Genomic DNA, 26,432 nt, shown 5'->3' with positions numbered 1-26,432 from the left:
TGGTCTGCGAAATGGAAACGTTGTTGATGGGTTTGACCTTTTTGCCTCGATTAGAAAGGAAATTAAAGCTTGAATTTTAAAATTTATTCTTCAGTTTTGGGTCTCTCCCTCTCTTGGTCAATTCTTCATGAAAACGCCTGTTTATTCACAAAAGTCTTTAAAGCTCTATATTTTTTTCTCTGTGAATGAAACCTTTGTTGCTGTCCTCACCAACTGTGGACGCTTTAAAAAAAATTCAAAATAAATTATTCAGTTTTGGATATCTTGCTGTTTTGGTCAATTCAATATAAAACTGTCTGATTATCAACAAAAATCTTCAAAATTCAAATTGTTTGCTCTGTATAATGGACACTTTGTCGATGGCCTTTATACTTTTCGACTAAATTCGAAAGAAAATCTCAAATTTCAAAATAAATTCCCAGTTTTGTTTGGATCTCTCTCTGTTTTGGTCAATTCGCGACGGAAACAAAAATTAAAAAATTACGCATCTACACTTAGCAGTTCCACCTTCGTTTAAACTGTATACATAACTAGGGGAACATAAGGATTTAAGAGCATCGCACTGGAAACGTGTATTGCCTATTGAATTACAATGTTGCGTAAAAACTGGACTGGTTGAACAAAAAGTTCTTAGGTAGAAAATCTTTAAACGAAAACTTACAGAGAATCGTTTGTTATTCCTTATGTTTCCTTGGCCTTCAGTAGTATGTATGGCAAAACAATTCAAGTGTCTGGTTGAAATAATGTGGACTAACGAAACGATAAGAAACATCTCTGGCACCAAATCAGAGTTACGGACTACAAAGGATCGGACGATTTGCCACCATTTTTTTTCCGGTAGAGATTAGAAATCTAAATTTGTATTATTGTTTTATTCTACTTTTTCTGAAATAATTTCCACGTAAATTGATTATCGTTTCGGAAAAGAGCAGGTCATTCATTTACCTCCACAAACAAAATTTCAGAGGAGAGAAAACTTTCTTCTACTGTTCTGCAAGCCAAGAAAGAAGGACTTTCGCCATTTTGATAAACAAATTGTCATTTAAACAATTGAGGTTACACGAACAAGTGTGAACTTTAAATAAATTTATTGCACTGTTCAAGTTTTCGCGAATGGAAAAGGCACAAAATTCCAATTCATTTCTAAATATTTTCACCGATTGTAATACAGTTGTATTGAATTTAAAATTTAAAATTTTTGTTGTGATAAAATTCAGCTGAGTTGATGTTTGCAAAATAATTCACGAGAGTTTTGTCTGCTGTTCACACTTTAGTAACTTGCAAAAACATCAGGAAAATCTTACGTACCAAAGCTATAAGCTACTGTTTTTTCACTTTTAAACAGCCAAAGCAACTCATTACTGATTCTAAATGTTCTTCCGGAACATTAAAGTTTTTTTTTGGAAACTTTAGAGCTGTGTGAAGTTTGGTGGCGAAATCTGTACTGTCCTTTGTGGTCCTGTTGACTATAAAAATGGAACAAATCGATGATACAAAAACTCTTTTGAAACTTCAATGGATAATTCTTACTTATACTGGGAGATACATTCAACGTTAAGGCTTATTTATTTTGGTACTTGAATTTCTCCTTTCCCTAATATTTCAACCAGACGTTAGTTTGTTTTATATTAGTATTTGATATTTTATGTTTAACTGTTTAGCTTGTTCAACTGAATCAGTGTTACAGAGAACAAAACAAAATTGACAAACGAGTGAAAGTACGTGTTTATTTCTAGCTCGAACTGGAAAGTAAAGGAAAAAATAACAGAGTTTTAATCATAAAAGAGGAATCAAACTCAGTTGATATTTTTCAAAATATTATCTAAAGCCGATATTTACCAAAAATGTTTTCCGTAAAGGTGAAATTATCTCACTAATGAAACATAAGCAAAAGAAATGGTCTTGTCAGTCGTCAAAATTTTCACTTTTTCTGGAAAGTAAACGAATTAACTATGACCTTAGTTTTACGGAGAATTGTCTTGATTTTTCCAAAAATATTAACTGGAAAGTAAATGAAACAACTATCAACAAAGACATGGAGAGATTGTCGTGATATATTCCAAAACATGCATTGTCTTCGACGTAACGATATTGTTGGCATCCAAAATGTTAACCAAAGAGAAGTGGAAAATGGATTGGTCAGAGTAATTATTCTTTTTGAATTAAAAACATTGATTAGGCATGAGAGCTTGAGAAATTCATTCAAGTAGCGCTAAACAAAACTAGCTTCAAAACGAAATAAAGTATCTTGATATTTTCCAAAATTGAACTATGGCTGGGAACAAAGTATCGACCAACATCGCCAAAGGTTTCAAAAGACTGTCTTGATATTTCAAAAAATTCTGTACTTCCAGTTTCATTATTTTGACCAAAATATTGCTTTCACTCGTTAAATTCGTCCTGTCCTCTGTAACACTATTAAGTTGTTAGCTGTGCTGACTACACTTTGCTAGTTGAACAAGTTCTTTCAAAGCGAGGTGTTAAGCTAAACGGTTTTGCAGCAAATAAAAATTTAGTTAAAGTTTCCAAAAAAAATACAAGCATTTTTCTATTTGTTCCGTTCAAATGAACATTTTCACGATAATTTAATTTTTCCTGCTGCCAAACTGTTAAACAGATTAACATGCCGCTTTCTTAGTGGACACCCCTTCGCAAATGAAACTTCAAACAATAATTTCATTGAAAATTTTCAACAATTCAAGACTTAAAATTGGCAAAAAAAAAAAGCCTAGAGCGCTTGGTAATTTTCAAGAAAAGTTTCGTTACGAAGTGGTGTACGCTTTTTCGGCGGGTTTAAAAATTTTTAAGGTATACCCCGTCAATTTTTTTGCCAAAATTGTTGCCAAGGGAAACGCTGTGCAAATATAGTCAAATTTTCCCGCCAAAAGACTTAGTATATATAGGAAGAAAAAGTTTTGTCACACCTTTAATTAGTTAAAACATATTTACTTAATCAATTAACTTATTATTTAAAAGCATTGTTAATAGAAAGAAAATAAAGAACACAATTCAACTGAAACAAATGTTTTGATCTTTATTGTTTGCTTCTATTAATTATAAACTAATAAATGAATATTGGACAACTAAAATAGATATTATTATTACCTTGAACCCTGAATTTGTTTTTTTGGGCGGGAAAAATATAACATATTCAAGCATAGCTTAACTGCTTAAAAAAATTAAAAAAAAAAACGGCGCATGCGTATTTTGGGCGCCCGTATTTTTTCTAAGTTTTTTGGCGGGAAAATTTGAATGATTTAAACGGGGGCTACCGTAGAAAAAAGTAAAACAAAACAAAATGAAGAAACATTTGAAAAAACTTGTAACGGTAGTAAAAACTTTATATAGATTTGGCAATAAAATAAATTCTGACAATATTTGTTAAAAAAGAAATCTGAGTAAAATGATTGTACCAGGAAACTTGCTATCCCTGACGGCAAAAACATATTTTTGTGAACCGATAAATATACGAGAGTTTTTATTTTGTCTTGTCCTCAAACCTTGCTAACGACAATTTGACACGTTGCGACAAGGACAACGGGTTTTGCTTACAAAATGAAAAATTTTGAAACACATTTGAAAACTTTTTAGCAATAGTAGCCATGTTGTTCTTGAACCTTTAAAATTGTCTACGAGTTTGGAAATTTGTCGTCTAAAAAGCATCATTCTGCCGAGATACAGTTGTATAAGCAAATTAGTACCGTGTAAATTGTCGCTAGCTTATTGATACAGTGCAATAACACAGATATAACTGACCAACGAGGTGGGGAAAGTTAATTTCAAAGTTAAGTTAAGTCAACGAAAAATCTTCAAACCGATTCAAGTTAAAAGTTAAAGTAGAAATCACAATTTGCGACTGAATCATTCCATGAAAATTTTTCCAGAAAAACCAGTACTCGGTTATCAATCAGAAGGCAATAGCAATAGCTTGAAATTTCTGAGATTAAATTTGAAGTTTTGATTTTGCACAAACCAAATAAGTTTAAATAATTCAGACATTTTCGAAATATGTTAATTGTATGTAAGAAGCAGATAAATAAAGAACGCAGGAATGTGAATAAATTATTAAAACTAACATTTGACTTAAACTGCGGTGCTTACGCTAACGCTAGCAAACACGTAAAATTCAAAATAATGCGCCGTGAATTTGCTTTGAACTAGCCCGGGTATTTGCTAAAATTAACTTAAACGTCTTAGATTTCAAACTGAAAAACGTTTCGTTTTCAACAAGTAGAATTTTGAAGAAGAAATATTTCCATCTTAGCTTAAACTTCCACGAGGAAAAATAAAATGCAAATCTACTGATCAGTGTCGAAAGTGGGAGGAGCTTGATTCCTTTGGTATCGCATCTTCTTGTTTAAAGGTGATCACTGTTACATGGGACGATTCGCGAAGATGACTTTAAAAAAATGTATGTTACAGGACGACTTTTAAAGTAATGTGCAACCCCGCCAGGCTAAAAAAAAGTTATGCATGAAAATTGACCAGCTAAAGTCACATCGAAATCATGCCTTAACTTAAACTTCCAACAGATACTTTTGAACTTTTATTGGGAAAGGACTCACAGGAAATCACTTCAACAAAAACTGACAAATTGGTAAACAGAAAAACGTAACGTAAACAGGAGTACAGAGAAAACTTGATTCACCCCCGACATGACCTTTATAAACAGTTTAAAAAAACACTAACTCCTTAGATTTATGAAAGCTAGACTTAGGCCAACATGACAAGTAGTCCACAGCAGCTCGTTACCTACAAAAATCGTGATCTCTTCCGAAGGGACAGTCAAAAAACATGTAACATTTGCTCTGAAGCTTGTGTCATCCTTGGTACCAAATTTAGCCAAGAAAAAAAAACGAAATATTAAGTGGAGTCTGCAAAATAGCCCTCAAATATCGTTGAGAAATCAATCAGTGGCGTTTCTCGATCAATGTTTTCGTTGAAAATCGGAAAAATATAATTGAAACTGCCAAACGTTTTGTCAGTGGCCTCAGATTGCCATTAACTTTACTGAAGAATTGCTGTTTTTGAATCACTCTCTCTACCCAACTGAGTAGAACCTAAAGGCCGAACAAATTTGCAAAAAATCCAGTCTCTTAACTCAGTAAACGCGTAGATAAACTCTAACAAAAAAACCGGAGAAGATTGCCTTATAGTTTCATTAAGAGATCGTTTTATCCAGACTTAAATTCTTGCTATAGTTGACAGTTGGCCTTATGCCTTAAAAAAAAACTTCCACTCCCACAACAAATTGACGGTAAATTGTCGGAAATAGTGTTTAAATTCTAAATTTTAGTATATAAACTAAGAGCGACATTCAAGTGTGCTAAAAATTAGATAAGATTATCGCCTATTTTCGATTTTAAATTTCCCGGGCGCCACCATTTTGGATTTCATGACGTCATACGGTTGCCGCTATTGTCAGTAAACAGAAGTTCTTTTGTGTGAAACAATTGAGCAACCGTATTACGTCATCAAATCCAAGATGGCTGCACCCGGGAAATTTAAAATGAAATATAGGCCATAATCAAATTCTGTTTTGTCCGACACAGAAATATTTTTTCCATGCTTTCCAACGAAATTTGAAATTAGATTGTAGTTTCAACAATTTAACGTTAATTTATTTCCAGAGTGGAGGTTTCCTTTAAGAAATTCATATATTTTACCACAAAAGTGCCAAAAGGCTAATGAGTTACCGTAAATAACTTCTTTTGAGAAAACTGAAATTTTACTAGTCTAAACAAACTGCGAATCATTCAGAATCGATCCTAAACAGCAGAATTTTTACTGAAGGAAGACCAGTAGCTAACCAAATTTATGCGGCGTAACCCTGAGTAAATGTACGATAATTCTTTTTGCGCTTCCCAAGCCTATCTACACCAGGAATGGGGGAGGGGGGGGGGGTGGATTCTGCCCGCGGTGATATCTGTTCGATATCTCCCGAACTTCAGAATATCTCCAAAATAACCAAAACCAACAAAAAAATGCTAAAGTAATATAAAAATGAAAATAAAGCGACGACAGGCTAGCAAAATCCTGTTGCCATGGAAATGTCAAGTCATGTGAACAATTGGGTAGTATACCACATTGTTTTCAGGTACATTTTAGGAGAATCGCGAAGTTTGGCGGTGTTTGTTTTAATGGCAAAAAAAAAGTTAAAAAATGTTCAAAGAGTGCGCGGGCACTTTGTTCTCACCCCCACCAGGCAAGCGCTGAATAGGGTTAATAGTACATGTATGGAAACTGAACAGCACAGCTCTAAACTTCTAACAGATAGCTAATGACCTTGGTGAAAAAATGAAATTTTATGGCAAGAGGACTCGTGTATGGTATATGGAAAAGCTTATCTTCCTTGAACGTCAGTTTTGAACATCACTTTAATAGCTTTCTTAGCCGGCATGAAAAATGACCAAGAAATCACTTTGACAAAAAAAAATGACAAACTGATAAACAGACTAGCGTAACAAAAATAAGGAGTACAGGGTAAACTTTATTCACCCAAACATAACCTTACAAGAGTAAAATTAAAAGAACCAGAAAATGCCTTAGATCTTTGAAAGCTAGACTAAGGACAGCATAAACCTACAAACGTCGTGATCTGTTCATGAGCAACAGTCGGAAAATGTAACACTTGCACTAAAGCTTGACTCATCCATGGTAAAATTTAACCAAGAAAGAACAAAATATTAAGTGAAAACTGCCAAAAAAATCTCAAGGCATAGTTGAGAAATCATTCAGTAGAGTTACTCAAGCAATGGTTTAACCTTAAAAGAAATTGAAACTGCCTAAACTCAACAATGGCCTCGAATCGCTAGTATATTTTCTGAGGAATCACTGTTTTTGAACTTCACTTTCGCTATCCAAATGAGTGAAAAAAGGACCAGAAAATTCTCTAAAACTCCAGCCTTATATCAGTAAACGTCTATAGCTAAAATCTGATTTAAAAATCCCGTGTAGATTGCCTCATAGTTAAACCTGCAGAGATCGTGTTTTCGAGCCTCAAATTCTCGCTGAAGATGACAGTTGGCCTAGCTTATGTCTAAAGAACTTCCTTTAGTTTACCACAAAAGTGACGAAAGGCTGATTATAAATGATTTACCAAAAAATCGTTTCTCGACTTCTTTAGTGAAAACCGAAATTCTAGTAGAAAACAACTGAGAATCATTTAGAATCGACCCTTAACGGAAGAATTTTTACTGAAAGCAGGCCAATGGCTACCTAATTAAATTTAATTGGGAACTAAACCGTAAATGGTGGCCTGGAAAAAACGTTTAACGAGAAATTGTGATGTTCTAACCCACATTCTACATGACTACTGCGTTAAAACTGACCACGAAAATACCTTTACAAGGAAATCACTCCAAAAATTATTGAATTTGACATTGCTTTCCAGTGAAAAATGTCGCTTACTGGCCTGTACGGGGGCTAACTTAACTACAGAACAAGAAAGCCGTAAAAGATTATTAAGCGGCACGTATAAGCGATGAAGATCACTATGTCAGCGTACACAACTTAAGTATATTTGTTAGGTATTTCCAGTCAGACTACAATCTCGTACCCAGAGTCTTCAGGCTTTTTGGTCAGCGGGGCAACGCCGGGAAGACTCTGGGGACATCGAAAAAATTCAATTTTTTTGATTGGCTGTTCCGTAACGGTTTCCATTGTTTTACCGCAGAAATCCTGCGGTGATAAAATTTGATGTCCCCAGAGTCTTCCCGGCGTTGCCCCGCTGACCAAAAAGCCTGAAGACTCTGGGTACGAGATTGGTCAGACTAGTGCATGCACATCTATATGACTTTAAGGTTATGGCCCCTGACGTTAAGAAGGGAGGCGGGGGGGGGGGGGGGGGAGGGTGTGCCTGCGGGAACTTTGAACCTGGAAAACGTTTTTGACATTTTAGCAAACGCTTTGAAACTTCAAGAATTTTTCATAAATTTATCTGGAAAAAATTTGATGTGATCGGTTACTGTTGATTGACTTTGATGTTACCATGGCAAACAATTTTAGGCAGGCAATGTTTTCAGAAAATAGAAAATTCCTTTACAAAATTAAGAAAAATCACTTCTCTTCTTGTAATGTTAATGTTTTTTTTAGCTCATAATAGTGTTTCTTTATTGGTTTTTATTACTTTTCGTAGAATTTTGGTGCTTTCCTGACGTTTTCGGAAAATCCAGAAATCTAAGATGGCGAATCAAAGATTGCCACCATTTGGATATCGTGGCCTAATTACCACGTCATATAACGTCATCACTTCTCGATGCGGACCTCGAAGAAGACGGACGTACTATCTATCCTCTAAATTTCACTGTCATAGCCTTTATACTTGCGAAGTTATGGAGGGGACCGCCCAACACTCGACCCCGCCGCCCCAACAAGACAAAAAATGCCCGATCTAGATAGGGTTAATTCGGGATCCAGCTCCCCCACCCCATCCCCCTCTTTCCATCGCCAGAAAAGTTTTTTTCTCGCAGGGATGCACGTGCCTAGTCAAAGCCGGACAGCCCAGGCCCAAGCCCAGGATTCAATAACATAAATTCGATGTCGATTTATAGAACTTCGAGTTAGGAGCGATTTTTTTTTTCTTTTTTAGCAGAAATCGTTTTCATCGGACACATCTAGTAAGGTTCTATGGCCGAGGTTTGGTGTTTGTCAGTGTGTTTTAGACTTGATTATAATATTTTTAAATTTCCTTTAGTGAAATCTTCTGAAAATTTCACAGTGGTTAGAACGTCACCAGGAAAATATTTCATATTAAGACCAAAAAAAGTGAGGGATGATATGTCAGATTATCTTTGTTTTTTTGCAAATTTGTAATTTTGGCTATTGCCTAAAAACTACTACTAGGGCTGTATTTGCCCACGGCGACTTTGAACCTCAATAACTCTTTAAATATTTGAGCAAACGCCCTGAAACTTTAGAACGTTTCCAGAAATTTATCTGGAAAAAATTAAATTTAATGTGGTCGGTTAGTCTTCATGATATTACCATGGCAACCAATTTTTGACAGGCAGTTTTTTTCAGAAAATAAAAACATCCCTTTTTTAAAATGAAGAAAAATCACTTTTCTTCCCGTAATTCTTATGATGTTAGCTCATAATGCTGTTCCTGTATTGGTCTTTTCGTTCAATGTCGGCGCTTTCCTGACGCTTTGGCAAAATCCAGAAATCCAAGATGGCGGATCCAAGATGGCCGCCATTTGACGATGATGACCTTATAATCCCGTAATATGACGTCATCAGTTCGCGTTGTTGACCTCACAGGAGACATCTGTAAACATTCTATCTATCCTCCAAGTCTCGCTGTCATAGCTTTCATACTTGTAAAGTTATGGAGGGGAAGGGGGGGGGGGGGGGGGGGACAACGCACAATCTGAATCAGCCCCCCGCCCCCCGGTCCCAGAAAAAAACAGTCCGGTCTAGATAGGGTTAAAACCTTTTGAATAGTTTAAAATTTCCTTCGATTCTAATAAATATACGTAGTCCACGCCAACAAACAGCTAAAAAAAACCTTCAGCTCAGTAACTGAAAACATACAAATGGCCTTAAAACTGAAATTGTTTTCCATCGTCAGTTGAAAATCTGACAAATTACTTGAAACTGTAAAGGAAGTGGTACAAATTGTCAAAACCGTTTTCACAGAGAATGCTTTTCTCGTCATCAATTAAATACAAAACAGCGCATGACTAAAGTTGGGGAAAGAAATAGTTTTTAGCCTTAAAACACTGAAAATAAGGGGGCATTCCTTTATCTCAGAACTCTTACTCTAAACGGACGAAATTCAATTGGAACAAAAAATAAAAAAAAAAAATTAAAGAGTAGTAACGAGAAATCGCTTTTAACTTAAAAGTTGGGTCGAATTGACCTTATTCTGAAACAAGGAAAAAAAAAAGAGTCGGTAGATTTATCGTTTTGGGTAAATTTGGAAATTTTCCAACATCAAAATTTGCCACAGCTGACAAGCTGACAACACTTCGAATTCGAAGACAGCCATAATGGTCCATGAAGTTTACTTTGAAACACTTTGGAGCTATTGTGAAGCTATAATGAGAGTAATTATTGAAAAAAAAATGGCACCGACTGTGACAAAGATGATTGGATCAATGCAAGTGCACCTTCCTCTAAACTCTTCATGAAAATAGACATCAGCCTAATTATAACTTCTATGCATAGTTACTCAGTTGTCGTCCCTAAATCTTGCTAAATCGTTAACACCGTCGAAAGCACTGTAGAAAAAGGCAAGCCACACCTCAGGCAAAAAGCAACCAAAACGACTAATAGTCTCGTCATGAAATCCTCAAGTTTGACCTTTCAACTTTCCTTGAAAAATTATATGCTATACTGGCTTTTTTATATATCTGTGATTGCACTGTATCTTTAAACGGAAGACTAATTGCCGTAATTTTTCGGTTGCTAAATAAGAAACTAAACTGAAGCAAAAACTACCGCATTTACTCACGTGTATAGGCCGTATTCATGTGCAGATGGTTTGCAGCAAATCTAAGCTGTATGCGCGCCCCACCCATGACTCGCTGTGCCCGCGTTTTAACCGCAGTCTCTTAAGGGGGCATTCTGGTCTAACACTAGGACAATTGTGACCAAAACTTTAAAAATTCATAAAAAATTTAATATTCAGCCTAAATGGCTGACATTTTCACCAAAGAGGCACCTGATCATGTTTTCTTCAATATTGATCTTAAATTGCTGACTATGCATTTCTGAAGTTAATTATTAACCCCTTAAAACAAAATATTGTTGTTAGACTTAATACACTGCCCCCCTTTTTTTTCCAATGAAAATGCAGTCAAATAAACTTATGTTTGGCACATCAACTCTACATGAAAGGGGCTACAACTTAATGGGGCAAAATTTGGTTACGGCGGTTATTGTTGCCATGGCAACCAAATGACCATTTAATTTACTTTTTTGCCTGTAAATATGCTTCTATTTTATATGGGCTAATTTTGGCCCATTAAGTTGTAGCAGTCTGCATGTTAAACACTTGAGCCAAGTTTGATTAACATAGCTTAAATCTAAGTGACAAAAAAGTAGGGGGCAGGACTGGCGGAAGGCAAAATGGCCATTTTTCAGAAAATGCCCTTAAACATTTGTAAAAGAGAAAAAACAATGAAAATGACTTTCATTCTCTCAACTACCTGATTTCCTTTTACATTTTACCATAATACTATATCAAAAAGCAGTAAATGTCACTATGGAATGGTTTTTATGTCTGTTCATTTCTTTTTTCTCTTTCTTGGAGGTCCACTGTTCAGTCCAAGGTCATTGAAGCCTCCCGCCTCATATGTCACACCTTCCCGGTTGGATCTCAGCTCTTCATCCCTTTGTCTTGCCTGCCTCCTCATGATTCTGTAGTTCTTGTACTGTTTATCCACTCTTGCCTCAGCCTGTTTCACTCTGTTAGAATCTCTCCTCTTAAATTCTTTCCTTGTATGGTCCCCCACACTCAGTCCAGCCTTCAACATGACCTGCTTCTTCATGGAAGCACCACTGCTGAAGTGTAAACTAGCAGAACATGTTGCCATCAAAACTCTTTTCCTTCCATGCCATTTACTCTTGGGGCACTTTTTCCAGACCAAAGCATTTATGGATTCATTTGAATTCTGCGTGTAACCAGGCAAACATCTTGCTAGGAGGGCAGGGTCACTCAGTCTGTCATAAATTGGTTCAAGACATTTTAAAAAAACTGGATCGAGATGATGAGGCTTGTCTGGACATGGTAACCCTTTCTTATACTTGCACCAAGAGTTTGATGGGCAGTACTGATGTCTTTCCTTTAATGGCAGCTTTAAACAGTGATAAAGGCCAGCCTTTATTTCTGTTCTCATGTTTGCCACAGCTCTGTCTCGTTCTTCAGTCGTCGAGATGCCCCTATTAACATTGTTACGGACAGCTTTTCCATAATATTTCTTTAGTTTCTCTATTGCAGCCTTGGTCAGCCTTCCATTTCTACCTTTAACAGGTTTGCCATCCTCCAGTTTGGTAGTGGACTTCTGAAAATCATAAAGGGCCTTCCCAAGACGTTTCTGGGCATGGCCTATGCAATCAAGTTTAATAACTCGATTGCAATCAACAGTTCCTTGAAGATGTCCCTCTTCCCATTCTTTGTAACCACTTGAGGCTTTCCATGAAATGTACTCCTTAGAGGTTGTTTCCAGTTTTTCGAAGTGATTGCAAGTGTCACATGCTCCATATATGTTCCAGATTGATGAATATGACTTTGAGTCTCCATCAGATATCATCCATTTGTACATTAAGCCATACTGTTCACTCCTACCCCATAGTCGCTTAGCACATTCCATTTCCATACTTGGGCTGGAACCACCATAGCTGCCTTGACAGTCATGGGTCTGCAACCAATCCTCAAATGCCTCTTGTGTACAATTGGCTTTTTTCTGGTTACACTGATTGCAGACTTTAGAAATGACCTCGAAGTCAAGAACTTTTCCAGATGCTGCTGATATTACGAAGCTTACACAGTGGTTGGCAGAATAGCCTCACCTGGACCAGGTGCCATCAAAACTCACTGGTACTTCAGCTATTGCATTCTCATTGCTTTCTTCCTCACCTATCTCTAGAAATGCAAGTATTCTAGCTTCAGCTCTATTCTTGGCCAGTTCTTCTCGGATGACATCATTGTGGGCCTCTAAGAGAGCATCCTCATGTCTATACCATGTGTCAATTGAAATACTAAAAGGCATATCTAACACTTCACAGAGTTTGGCTATTCCTTCCCTTCCTAAACCCATTTCAAAGGCACCATAAACAACTCTTCGATTTAAATCTTTTCCTTGGATAGTATTCGGTGATGTGGCATCAGATTTGTGGTATCCAGTAGCAAGTAGTTCTGACATTCCACATTCATCACACCTGGCATAGATGGAACTGCTCAAACCAAACCTACTTGTACAGTCTTCTTCTAACTCAACATGTCCTAAAACAACCAAAACAAAATAAACAGTTAAAAAAATTATAACATAGCTATTAAATTAGGCAGATTATAGCTAGAAAGATAGATATGTTACATACAGATTACAAGTGTATGTGATAAAGCTCTAGACTCACCTGTAGAGCATGTAGAGTGTGAATGAATCCTGTTACAAAATTTCCTTAAACTATCCATGCTAACAAGACGATAACCATTTGCTGACTCAAAAGCGTCATAGGAATTCTCATCTGAGAGGCTTTCGGTCTCAGAAACTTGAATCTTTCGGGAAGATGCAGGCACAGCCGGTGGTGGGATTAGCTCGCTGACAACATCGTCTTCATCGACGAAAGTAACTCCTACTGTTGGCCGTTTCTCTTTATTCTGGCGCTTTAAATCACGGGCTGAAGTACCTCTGAAACCACTTTTTCGCTTTTTCGAAACATTTTTCCTTAAAACAGCTTGTTTGCGTCCTTCTTTTGGCATTGTAATCCGAAAATATTGTGAAGCAATGCAGAGTTTTGGCCGAGGAGCAAATTGGCTTAGTAGCCTAGCTTAGAACCGAAAATATCTACCTGTGGAACGGACTCTGGTTACACCAGACTGTAGGAATGTGTTTTAACAAGTTATGACGCATGGATCGCAAATAAAACGCAAAAAATTGAAACCGTTGCCATGGAAACAGAAAAACAACAAAAAAACAAGGCTGAGAAAACGTAATTTTTACTGACTCGCAAACTGCAAGTGGAAAAACTGACATCAAAACTTTAAACTAGACAGATTTGCCCAACTAAAGAGGCCATCAAAACATTTTCGAAAAAAAAAAAGATTTTTTATTTTTTTTGACCAGAATGCCCCCTTAAATGCTGGACTAATCAGTGTAAAACCCTGATAAAAAAATGTACAGATTGGCTTGTATTCGCGTAAAAGCTACATTGACAACGCAGCTTAAAAGCCTTGTGCTTTTTTTATCAGATTCGTACGGCGTAACCGTGAGTAAATACGATGATTTTTTTCTGCACTTGTTAAAGTAAAATTAGTTTCTCTACCTCTACTTGAATTGATTTCTCAGTTACAGAGGAAATTGCCCTTGTTGCTTGCTTGAATCTGGCATCTGAAAGTTCCTTGGACCCTTTATAGAAATAAAACAAAAATATCAATTACTAAATGTACTTAAAGAAGAATAGCATTGTAAAAAAAGTTAAATTAGTACTGTCTGTAGTTGTGTTGAGTTAGCAATTTAAGAGCTGCATCACTTTAATACGCCCTGTTTAGGCATTTCTGTTTTTATTTTGTTTAGGCTTTTCGCGTTGCTAGTTTCAAAGAGATTCGAGTGCTGACGTTTCTTAAGGACTATGAAGTTATGTTATTAAGATGAACAGGGGAATTGCATTTTGCAACTTGTATAGCCTTTGTACTCCTCAGACTCTGTAAACGTTAGCTTGTGCACGATATTCAATACCCATTTTGCAACCCGATAACTCCACAACCTCTTAGGAAGGATTTTTATCAATCATTGTATGTATTCTTATTCTGAGAAAAAGTCAATGGAACGCACCCTAAGTTTATTTTGCTTAATAAACACCCTAACAAGGACTCACCAAACACTGGTTATAAATAAATCTATTATAAATGACCAACTTACTCTTTAGATAGTCACTTCTAGGTTAAGCGTCTTCTGTGTTTTCCCATCCCACATTTGAAATTAACCTGGAGAGAAAGAGTTAAATAGAGGATCAACGACTGGAAATAAATTGGTACGAGAAAGATCTGAAACACATGGTTCTCGTTACTCTCTTTCCGAGGTAAACGCGAATTCGTGGGCAGTCGGGCCAAGTACAAGCTGAACGGGTTTCCGTGTCATTGAAAAACTAAGGAGTAATACTCTCCCCCCCCCCCCCCCCCTCCGGAAGAGATAAGAGTTCATAGCAGAGTTGCACCATTTCTTTTTTTTTTTTTTTCGATTTTAGCTAACAGTTCGCTGAGCTGGTATCCATGTACCTGGGTACAGACAATGTGGAGAACATACTCTTGTGCAAGGAGCGAACACTAAAATGCTGACAACCGGGGCAGGATTCGTGAAACCATCTAAAGAGAACTAGTTTTCTAAGGTTTGCTAACAAAGAGCTGTTGGTTAATTCATCAACAATACTCGGCTCACTACACTTCACAAGGGAAACGTAATGAATTTGGCCTCTGGTTTGAACCAACGACCTTACGTCAAAAACCTCCCCACGCGTTAAACCATTGACTCCTTGGTTCTTATATGACGTGCCACTCTAAATACCGCCCGAATATGTTTTAACAACCAGATATGCAAAGCATTAAAAGTCTTTTTAAGCGCACCGAATGAACATGCTACAACGAATTGGACCAGAAATGATATACGCAATTAGCCTCACAAATTGAAGGAAAACATTGGCACTTTTTGCTAAGAAAATTCACATTCTCCGCCCGAAGTGTAGGTAACTGTAAAGCTAACAAAACTACCAAAACAAGAGCTAGAAAAATGAAATCGAAAATCCCCCAACAGCTAGATATTTTCTTTTATGTTCGTTGAACATGATCCCACAAGCGTTAGCTTTAAATTTATAGATCAAAAATTAAAAACAAAAAAACAAAAAAACCTTTCTGTTTGTACGCTTTTCTCAAAATATTACTTTGTGAGTTTGTTTCAAAAGAAATAGCAAAAAGTAATTGTCAAAAGTTAAAGGGATGTTTTTTAGTTTGGCTGCAATTCATAAGAATAATGACCAAAAGACAGGGTCCGTGGTCATTTTTAAGGAAAAAAAATCAAGAGTCAACGGGTTAACCGGTTAACCATGCACCACGCAGGATCTGATAAAGGGGGTGTACCCGAAAATATGTATCCCATAATACACCTGTAAAGTGATTCTTGAAGTCTAACCTCTTTAACTTCTATTGCCAGGTCCTCTGTAACGCTTGATCATTCCTTGTCACACGATTGCTTTGAGGCCTGTAGATAAATAACATTTAGACATGGTAGGCAACGTGATTTTTAAACGACTGAAATATGAGGGAGGTCATTAGGAAACTATAAGTCTGATAAGTAACTCCCCCCAATCCATCTATCGCAATATCTTCAACAACAACAACATAACAGTAATGATGATGATGATGATGATGATGATGATGATGATGATGAGTGAAATATGAAGGGGATCATTAGGAAACTATAAGTGTGATAAGTAACTCCCCCCTCCAGCGATCGCAATATCTTCAACAACAACAACAACAACAACATAATAGTGATGATGATGATGATGATGATGATGAGTAATGATGATAATGATGATGATGATGATGATGATGATGATGATGATGATGATGATGATGATCGTTTCCCAAAATTTCAGTTCCCGATTTTAAAAACTCGAAAATAATGTGAACCATCGCGCAAATCCTTCCACAACTATGTCTCCATGTAGTGTTATGAAGGGCAATGCAAAAAATTACATTTTCCCTTTTTTATGCCAAAAACGGCTTAAACTGGATGGTTTATTTTCAAAAGCGTTCCTTTTAAAAGGAACAGCTATGAAAAGGCCCACTTGTTCCTTTAACAGTATTGAGAGATGTTGTCCTTAAAATTTTTATCAGTAAAAAGAAAAAGGTTAACCCAATGCGATCTTGTTCCATGATACAAAAGTGAGGGTTGTCTCCGGTGTGTCCGTTGTACCCGATTAAGTTACAAAATTGGGCAGATCAGATCTATTAAAGTAAGACACATATTAGAAACACAAAAAAGGAAAGAACTCACGATCAATGAAAAACAGCAAAACGTTATATCAACTAAAACAAGCTCCGAGTACTGTTCCCCGCTGTTTCCGCCGTATCCGTCATACTTAAGAAATAATTGGATTTCCAGTCAAAACGAAGTAGTCAAACGATCTCAAGTATAATGGGGATAGCGGATAGAAAACAGCAAAACGGAATATCAACTTAAACAAGCCCCAAATACTGTTCCCCGCTGTTTCCGCTGTATCCGTCACACTTAATAAATAATTGGATTTCCAAACCCAGTAGTCAAATAATAATAATAATTTACTATTATTATTATAATTATTATTATTATTATTATTATTATTATTATTATTATTAGTAGTAGTAGTAGTAGTAGTAGTAGTAGTAGTAGTAGTAGTAGTAGTAGTAGTAATATATTTCTTTTATGCAGTTTTGATCTACTGTAAGTTCTGTCCCCGCCGTCTCCGTGATCTCCATTGAACTTTAGATCTATTTTATATTCCTTGAAGCAGATCTGTTGTACTGCAAGTTCTTTCCCCGTTCTATCCGCTATCCCCATTATACTTGAGATATTTTGACTACTGAGTTTGGAAATCCAATTATTTATTAAGTGTGACGGATACAGCGGAAACAGCGGGGAACAGTACTTGGGGCTTGTTTAAGTTGATATTCCGTTTTGCTGTTTTCTATCCGCTATCCCCATTATACTTGAGATCTTTTGACTACTGAGTTCTGACTGCAAATCCAATTATTTCTTAAGTGTGACGGATACAACGGAAACAGCGGCGAACAATACTTGGAGGTTGTTTAATTTATTGAAGTTATACTTGAGATCTTTTGATCAACGGGATCTCACAGAGAATTCACATATTTTCTAAGTGTGACGGATACAGCGGATACAACCGGGATGAATTCTTTTACGACAGTACTATTGTCTTATGCGATTTCCATTCATTTAAGCGATAATCTGGATAACAAATTAGTTCGTTGATATTTCAAAGTGTCCGTAAGGTTTTCGTTGATTCTGGGATTACTTGTTCACTGCAAAAGTATTCAGATGGCATGCTTTTAAGGCATTGATCATATACCTGTATGTATGTTTTCTCTGCGCTGCAAGGTTCTTTATTGCACGTTTTGCCAAGGCAAAATTATTCCCAATGACATACCAACCAAAGGCCACGCTTTTGTTTGCATTCTAAATAGCTCTTTTAATAATAACGACATTCCTCTTCTGCGATAATGAAGCACCTACTATACAACCTGCTTGAAATTGTTAAATGCTTGCGTTGACTGTACAACTAATGCCTATGACTTGAACACACTTGAAGCACAAAGGAAAAAAAAAGAAATTCTAAAGCCAACTGTGGCAATGCTACATTTGATTAATAACTCATTGTCCTTGTGAATTTTCAACAAAACTATGTTTGTGTTTGACAAAACTAAACGAAAAGAATTCGATTGCACTGGTTACGTAATCACTGTAAATTGTTCGGGCATTTGTCGGCTGGAATTTATCGAAAACAAAGACCACACCGAGGAATTTTAGCAATGTAGCTACCATGCTATAAAAGTAGAGTGCAAAACTAGTTCGTTCTCTTTTCACTCGGTGACAGTCATGGCCACAGCACCAGCGAGGCAGCTCAATAATAAGGTATGTACTAGATCTGATATTCCTTCTTCGTGGCTTTTTCAGTACGTTCTTTTAGTGGACGAATTTTGGAAGTTCAGCCTAAAACGTAACGAATCAGGAATGAAATGGTATATTACTTAGGCCTTTCAACCAGTTATTTGAGAGGCAGTGTTGTTTGTAATAAGCGAAGCCTGAAGATACATTTCCTACAAGATTATTGCGTCAACGTTAGTCACATTCTGTACTGATTCTTGTCTTCTGTTTTCCTTGTATACATTTTAGAGAATCCGAAGTGCCCTGCTTAGCAAGGTCTTGCCAGCTGTCCAAGGGAATTGTTCGCTTCTATCGGCTAAATTGTCGTACAGCAAACATGAGGGAATGTCTTATGATGATCTGTGGCTAAACATATGCCAGAAGCGTGACGAATGTGACGAAAAGATTAAGAAAATGAAAGGGGTAGCATTTTTCTTCTCCTCTGTCGCCGCCCTTGAGAGACGAAATAAAGAAAAGAGGCAAAAGGCAAACAACCAAGAACAAGAGGACGACCAGAACGATGAATTACAAGAAAAGTATTGGCCAGCAATAACCTACTGGATTGCAGTGCAGTCCTCCAACGGCATGCGCGTATCAACAGTACCCTTGCATTCGGCCCTATTGGAAACAGGCATGGAAGTGACAGCTAAAGCCCTGCCAGTCTGCAAAAGAGGAGGTGAAGAGGAATCATGCGCACCGTTATGTACCACGCTGAAAGATCACAACAACCACTTTATACAGACTAAAGTGGACGCGTCTTTTTCCCACGGTCTTCAACTGTTACAAGATCAACTGATAGAGGAGCCCTTGGAGTCACTTCACGCAAGTGAGCGTGTCGTCAGGTTACAAGTTGTTTGTAGCGTGTTTACTGCAAAGCTGCGAGACAAGTTAATACCCTCTCTTGTCAGTTCTGGCCTCCAATTTGATGTGTTTGGCATAGAAGCATGCGATTTGCCCTCGAACGTCCCAAACGTCACAAAAGCCCTCGCATCGCCGATTGTGGTAGCGATCAATGACATCGAACGAGCCATGGGAAAATTGGGTTACGCTCTGTACAGTGGGGAAGTTTTCAAAAAGGTGAAGAAATCTAAATACACATATCAGCACTGCTGTTCCGTGAAGAAATTCCTTTCTCTGCTGGGAAGCAATGATAAGTTTAAGGACACCATCATCAAGCATCTGAACAAGCTCGTAGAAATCCTTGGCGATAGAGAATGCGAGTTTATGAAGCAGCTGCGTATCAACTACGACTTGATAGAAGTGAATGGAGGATGGTGCTTCTCGATCAATTAGCCAGAGAAAGTTCGTTTTACATCCCGTGAAAGACGCGGACGTTGGCAAAGAGTCTCCCAGGGCGTACATCGAATACGATCACAATAAAACACCAGATCCAGGATACTTCAAAGAAATCTTACAGAATAGCCTCAACGAGCTGGAAATGGCGCTCTTTTGCGAATATTACATTCGACTCCTCAACTGCCGCATTAAACAGCACAAGGAAAAGGTCATGTGCCTCATAGGAGAGCCTAACAGCGGCAAGACAAGCCTTTTCACCCCAATCACTCGCCTTATCCCAGCAAGATACATTGCAATGATAAGCAAGCAAAAAGCGTTTAACAAGAGCTTAGTCGATGAAAATACTCAGATCATTTTCCTGGACGAGGCGCACACAAAATTGATGGATCCAGACGATTGGAAAATTTTAACCCAAGGAGGACTAACTGCACACGACCGCAAGTACAAGACTTCAAGTCTAGCCATGATAAGGTGCCCAATGTTCATTACCTGTCAGAAGGACATGGATTTCGGCGTGGAGCACAACAACGCCATGGACGTCCGTTTAAGGAAGTTTTTCTTTAAAAGCCTGACTTCGCCGCGTGTAGCAGGCGTACAAGAATTCTTGAGAGAAAATGCAATGGACTGCATTGCCTGGGCATGTGGCCTTGCACGCACTCCAGAAGATGAGTTACCCCCTCCCATGCCGGGGACCAGTTCAGAGCAAGACGACTTGGGTGAAGAAGAAAAGGAGCGAATTAGAAACATCGAACTGGACGAAAGCGAAAGCGAAAGCGAGCAAGAAGAAAGTGAACAAGCGGAACCGAACACGGTCATAGAAGACAGCGAATTAGAGTGCGAGAGCGAAGACGGAGGCACTGGTTCTACCTATCTGCAACAATGGGAGGAGAGTCTGGAGAACATTGCACGTCTGCGAGAACGACAGCCTTGCAACAGTCTCAAGGAGAGGCAACTCGGTCTACTCGCCGCTGGAGTGAAACGTAACGTTGAAGAACGGGAAAGCCTGGAAGAGCGTGCACGAATGCGTGTGCTACAAGAAACAAGGGAACGCTGGATCCTGCTGGGGATGATAAGACAAGAAGATGCGCACTTGCTAGAGACAGTGGAAGGCCCGTACCATCCGAGAATCGAACGTTCTAGGGACGAGTACTTCGCGAAAAAGAAAGAGGAAGAACGGAAGATGTTGGAGGAGAAAGCAGCTAAATACTTCGAGAACGAATGGGTGTGGGAGAAGGAGAAGGAACTTCGACAGCTGCAAGAGCAGGAGGAGACAGCAACGGACGTGGAGGTCAAACGCGCTTTGCAGTACATGATCGGAGTCACGGTGGAGGCGCTTAAGTTGCACTTCAAGCGGGACGATCTACCAGGCCTCAGCAAATTGGTCGTCGCGGAAAGAACGAAAAGAGCAATGGACATGAAGTGGCTGTCCAGTCAACAGGCCCAACGAGTCACAAGTGTATGGGCGCCTAAGCCTTATCCGTTTGATGGGTACGAATCCGATGAGCAAGACATTTTCATCACTCCCCAGTCACCGAGATCGACGTCAAGGGGCACGAGCAGCCAGCCTGTGCAAGGACGCAATTCCAGGAAACGGCCAGCCCAGACAAGTACTCCCGTTTCAAAGAAGGGAAGGATAACCCACTTCTTCAGGCCGAGTCAGCAGTGACATTCTAGTAGAACGAGTAGTAAGAACTAGTAAGAGTAAATTGGCCACTGTCAGTCAAATGCTAGTACATTAAATGAATTCAATTTCTTTGAAATGATAAAATAATAAATGCCATAACTTGAGTTTCTGTGTATATGCCTTATACTGCACAGAAAAGACGAAGTGAGCAGTTCAAATTTCCACGTTGTCAGAAATGGTAATTGAATAAAGTTAGCATTTGTGTCACAAATTGATGTTACGGTTTGATGTGATGCCGTTTTAACCTACACACTGTATTTTGTCTCTTTCCTATTTCCTACCATGTGTTAAAGCATGCACACACGTTTATTGTTCTATGATTTAAAAAGAGTTCAGTGTTTGCCCATCGTGAAATTGGAATTCCGAGTTGTTAACGTTTATTGGTAGGGCAACTTAGAAAGTGATCCTCCAAATCTTCGCGCTGCACGGCTCAGCAGAGAGTTGGCTGTTCGTCCCTTTTGAAAACGTAATTCGTGATCTCTGAGAATCGCTTTCCATTGACCGTAGCCGTATCGCTTAATGCCTGCTTTTAGATAACTTTCTTCCTCGGGGGTGAACATCAAACTCTTTTTTCTCGCGGAGAATTCCGTCACTTTGAACGCATTTTCCCGCTTTAGTCTCGGGACGCCTGCAAGACGCCCTGGCGGTGTTTCTGCGATCGTTTCGCCCTCGTCGTTTGAAGACGTATCAGTTTTTGTACCGTTTTGCTCTGGTGAAGACGTCGACTTGTCTGAAAGCCTCGAGCGCACGTCCATTTCTAGCTCCGAACCCTTGTCCCCATGCAGTCGTTCCAAAAATTCGTGCGCCTTGCTTGCAACCTCGCGCGATCGCTGCTTTTGATAGTGGACCCTTGCAACGACGGAGCTGTGTTTCTGGTCTTCGGAGATCGTATTTTGCGCGCTGCTGCTAAGATTTTTGCAACTTGCGGTCTCGACTATTTGGCGATAGCGAGTCGGGTGAACATACTTGCCTGTTGCATCGAAGACCAATTTACTCATTAGTTCTCCTAGCTTGTTATGTTGTCCCCCATTTCTCGTTACTAGTACATAATCGCAGTTAGGCTTGAGAAGAGGGCGAATGTGGTTGATGTAGCCATCTAACACTTGCATGCTGGTGTCAGTCAGGAAAAGAGAATCGAAGCCATATTTTCCCGCTGTCTTGAACATTTTCTGATCTATAAATCCACCGTTGGTCTTGGCTTTGTTCACCATTTCCACGGTTAAATACTGATATGTCATCGGACGCGAGCCTTTCACCTTTATGAACAAGTACACGGCTAGAAATTTAGTAGCAAATGACAAATTGAGTGGCAAAACAGTACCCGGTTTGTCCTTGCATGATTTCAGCACGCTCTCGTAGCGCGGCAAGTAACGCCCCACCACTTCCAAAAGCTCTTCAAGCGTGGCCCAGTGTCCCTTGGCTTCTAAGGCGTCGATGTCCAGTTCGCTGGTCCACTGCAATCGCATCATTTTGGAAACGGTTTTGCGCACCTTCTTCAAGTACATTTCTGTCGAAGTCAACCCTCTTGATACCGATTCCGATGCTCCATTCACTTTTCGATAATCCCCCAATTCTGCAATGGCGTCTAAGTAGCCTATGCGTCCTGCGTGTCCGAGTTTCCAATCATCCTGCATGGTGTCAACAAACTTGAAAAGGAGATTAGGCGAACATAAACTAAAGTCGACAATGTCCAACGTGAGCTCTTCTTCGTCTTCGCAACAAAATTTGAGAAACTTTAAGCACTTGCTGACAATTTGCTGTGCTTGTCGATCACTTTTACAGCCCCCGCCACTGCCAGTGAGCCATGAAAAAAAATTCTTAGCAATGGTGCTTGTCGTGTCAAAAGAGGCAACTGTCCTGATTTTACGCGAAATCTTCTCATTGGCTTCATTTTTGTTTTCTTGATCGTGAAACGATTTAACTTGAGCGCTGTCTGGCTTCTCGTCGAAATAATAGTACCAACGGTGTTTGTTCTTTACGTGTTTTCTGCAGCCTCTTTGCGTAGTAAATCCATCATGATTACAGGATTGCACTGGACAATGAAAAAGGCCATCACAATCGTCTTCTTCTAAGTGAAGCCTCTTGGGTTTAGGCGATGCATTTGGCAATTTTGACCAGTTGACCTCCTCTCCGCGTTTGCTCATCTTAAACACCAACTTCAACTGTTTCTCAAGAGACAAACCTGCTCATACTGGCCGACTTGCAAATGATTCCCCAAGAGACACTACGCCAATGAGATATTATTCGTAATATCATCTCGGCCCACACTTGATCAATTTTGTCCCTTGCCGCATTATCACTTTTGTATTTGGTACACGCATGATGAAAAGGAACAAAGAGACAAGTCTGAACTTACACGGGCTTGCCCAAACGCCATTAAACATGTGGCATATCAGATTTGTTTGCGATAGGACATGCTTGGGCAAGCCACTATCCAAACGGTTTTCCAAAATGTGATAAACAGACAAAAGGGGTGTGCAAATAGATTGACAGACTTGAAAAACAACAACGGAACTAGCACCGTTCCGGATAAACTCCCATCTTGCAAATAAAGAACAACTTGATTAGGAACATTTTTGTTCCTTTGTGGCATGAATAAGAACGATTTGAACTGTAAGGGAACGACACGTTCCGAACAGCTTATCATAAAGGAGCCATCAGGAACAATTGTTCCTTTCTGTACAGACAGTTAACAGGAACATAGTGTTCCTTACTGTGTTAAGTGAGCAGCTACATTGGGAACCTTTGTTCTCCTTTCATCCAAAAGGAACAGATCAGAAATCGGAACCGTTGAAAGAGGAACTTTTGTTCCTAAAAGGATAAAAAAGGAACCATCTCTTCCTTTTGACTAACATAAAAAGGAACTTTGTGTTCCAGTTTGCTACAAAAGGAACCTCTTGTTCCGAATTTTGTGGCCTTGGTTCCCATTGTGGAATGCGTGTGGAGACAAAGTTCCTTTATGCGCATTCTTAGTTTGTACCTAAAGTAATTTAAGGAACAAAAGACAAAACCGCGCGGAACACTTGACTTTTAAGAAACCCATTATTACTCGTGTCTCGCCACTTAAAACTCGAATTAGAAAATGTTCATTGGTAGAAAATGGCCCACAATGACTCAGAACAAAAATTCAATGAAAAACTTTGTGTTTAAAGCTAAAAATAGTGCTGTCATTACTTTTGGGGAATGTATATGATGATGATGATGATGATACTTAAGCAGGGAGCCCACTGTTCTTCAGTGGGTCCCAGAACAGATCTGCGGACAACTAATAACATGAATTACTGCAGTTCTGCCATCACTTTTCAAATAGCAAACAAGCTCACCTTCGGCGATTAAAAACGCTCGTTTTCCTGGTCATTGCGTTGGAAGTTCTGTTAAATCGTCAATCCATTGCATTCATTGTGTCCACCCTTAAAATCAAATGTAACTTTTATGAGTTAAAAATTCAATGCACTAGTTCTAGAATTTGTCGTCCAGATAAGCGGTACTCAAAGTTGTAATAAAATAGTAGACCATCACAAACGTCTTATACGACAACAAATGAACACCTCTAACTGTAGCAGGAACAAACTTTAAAAGTTTCGAATAACCGGGTCAAGTGATACCTTAAGTTACTGCACAGTATCTCAAAGCAACTCTTGACCCAGTTTTGAATAATACTTTCATTCACTTCACTGATGAATAAATAGCAAACGTTGACCAGTTGCGAGCCCTGGATGGCTCCTAATTATCAGGGATCAACTTGCGTTACAATGAATTTCATTTAATTCTAAGTAAATTAGAAGAACGTAAATTACCTGGAGTAGGACGAGGTTGCTTTCGAAATTAAATTTCAAAGTTGACGAGTATTCTTCAGCGACCACGACCCAGCCTCCACGTGCTCATATTTCAAGAGTTTTCTCGATGTACGAGGACGATTTTGTCCTTGTATACGTTTGTCGGTGTTTCTGTAACCACATGGGACATCATCGGGGATTAAGCGTGGAAAAAACTCCGAAGAAAAAGCCGGAAACTCCCTATACGGATGATATTTGCTCTTCGCATTCACGGTCACCAGTCAAAGTCGGATGTGACAGATACATTTTGGCATATAATTTGCAATTCAGATTAAAATCCAACATTTTTTTCACAACAATTTGCAATTCAGATTAAAATCCAAGAATTTTCGCCTTGGTTGTCGAAATATCTTTTATCAGATTTTATCAGAGTGCGGAAAGGTACAAATGAAAAATTTTATGAACGTCACAAAAAATTAAATTTATTTGCAAAAAATTATTTCATAAAAGGGGCATTCTAGTCAAAATATTGAGTGAGGGGTGGAAAGTGGTTAGAAACTTGGCTAGTCTATTACTTCAGTCTTAACCGTAAACAGATAGCAAGAATCTTTATGAATGTGAAACTAAAATATCCCAGAAGTAAATAACAGAAGAAGGATCATTATTTTAGATCAGAATTAGACCATCACAAAAGTGTACGCAACTTTAAACGCTGTGAAAAGAAGTCTGAAACAATTCAAAAATCAACTGACTTTTTGTCGAATTTTACGCTTTAAAATGTCACTCACTTGTGTAAAGGAGGAACGTAGGCAAAGAAGAAACTAAAAAAAAGTTGGTGTTTGTGACGCTCCAAACACAGATTGTCAAAAATGAGCGCAGACAACATAGACACGCTTACAAAACTGATGTTTTTTGACTAAACTGTTTTATTGATCGATTTGCGCATGCTAGATTCTACTTGGACATGTAGCATAACATTTATTTTACTGAAACAAGCCAACTTCAATTTGCCAGCAGGAGTTTTTAACTTTAGTTTGCCGCCCCTTGGCGCTTAAACATCAACTTCACTTTAGTCCACTAAAAATGGTTAAAAGCAATTTGAATTCGACATACCTTTTAACTACCAGTTTCTTCTTCTCCTTCCCTTGATAGAATAGAAAATGCTCCTCTTCTCGATTTATTTAACAAACTTTTCTCTCTCTATAGCAAACACAGCTGAATCAAACGAGTTTAGTTTGCAACTGAAACTTTCCTTTGTGACGTACCAAAGGAGGAAAAACGCGCGTGCGTAAATCAGCCAATCAGATTCTTT

General features: G+C 38.4%; 2 protein-coding genes and 1 long non-coding RNA gene across 5 annotated transcripts; all 3 read right to left on the bottom strand.

Moving 5' to 3' along the window:
• Window positions 1-963: 963 nt before the first annotated feature.
• On the bottom strand, window positions 964-26,344 carry LOC146453310 (uncharacterized). 2 transcript variants are annotated; one of them, XR_014859527.1, is made up of 6 exons: window positions 26,234-26,344; window positions 24,668-24,754; window positions 15,848-15,916; window positions 14,585-14,649; window positions 13,989-14,071; window positions 964-1,466 (listed from the first exon to the last, which is right to left on the bottom strand). It is a non-coding gene; the product is annotated as an uncharacterized LOC146453310 (long non-coding RNA). The 2 variants fall into 2 exon arrangements; XR_014859526.1 differs by lacking the exon at window positions 26,234-26,344 and having other exon boundaries at window positions 24,668-25,340.
• LOC146453312 (uncharacterized) lies at window positions 10,602-13,747 on the bottom strand. 2 transcript variants are annotated; one of them, XM_085096753.1, is made up of 3 exons: window positions 13,080-13,747; window positions 12,882-12,948; window positions 10,602-11,684 (listed from the first exon to the last, which is right to left on the bottom strand). In XM_085096753.1, the coding sequence occupies exons 1-3, from the start codon at window positions 13,423-13,425 to the stop codon at window positions 11,231-11,233; spliced, it is 867 nt and encodes a 288-aa protein (XP_084952879.1). In that variant the 5' UTR covers window positions 13,426-13,747; the 3' UTR covers window positions 10,602-11,230. The 2 variants fall into 2 exon arrangements, with proteins under 2 accessions (XP_084952879.1, XP_084952878.1); XM_085096752.1 differs by lacking the exons at window positions 12,882-12,948; window positions 13,080-13,747 and having other exon boundaries at window positions 10,602-12,489.
• Window positions 21,713-24,547, bottom strand: LOC146453311 (uncharacterized). The gene has a single exon (XM_085096754.1). The coding sequence runs from the start codon at window positions 23,486-23,488 to the stop codon at window positions 21,722-21,724; it is 1,767 nt and encodes a 588-aa protein (XP_084952880.1). The 5' UTR covers window positions 23,489-24,547; the 3' UTR covers window positions 21,713-21,721.
• Window positions 26,345-26,432: the final 88 nt, after the last annotated feature.

The sequence above is a fragment of the Pavona decussata genome, unplaced genomic scaffold (assembly GCF_977016875.1).
Source record: "Pavona decussata unplaced genomic scaffold, jaPavDecu1.1 SCAFFOLD_338, whole genome shotgun sequence".
In the NCBI taxonomy this organism is placed as follows: Eukaryota; Metazoa; Cnidaria; class Anthozoa; order Scleractinia; family Agariciidae; genus Pavona; species Pavona decussata.
Note: the sequence above shows the minus strand (reverse complement) of the source record. Positions and strands in the feature narration are given on the sequence as shown.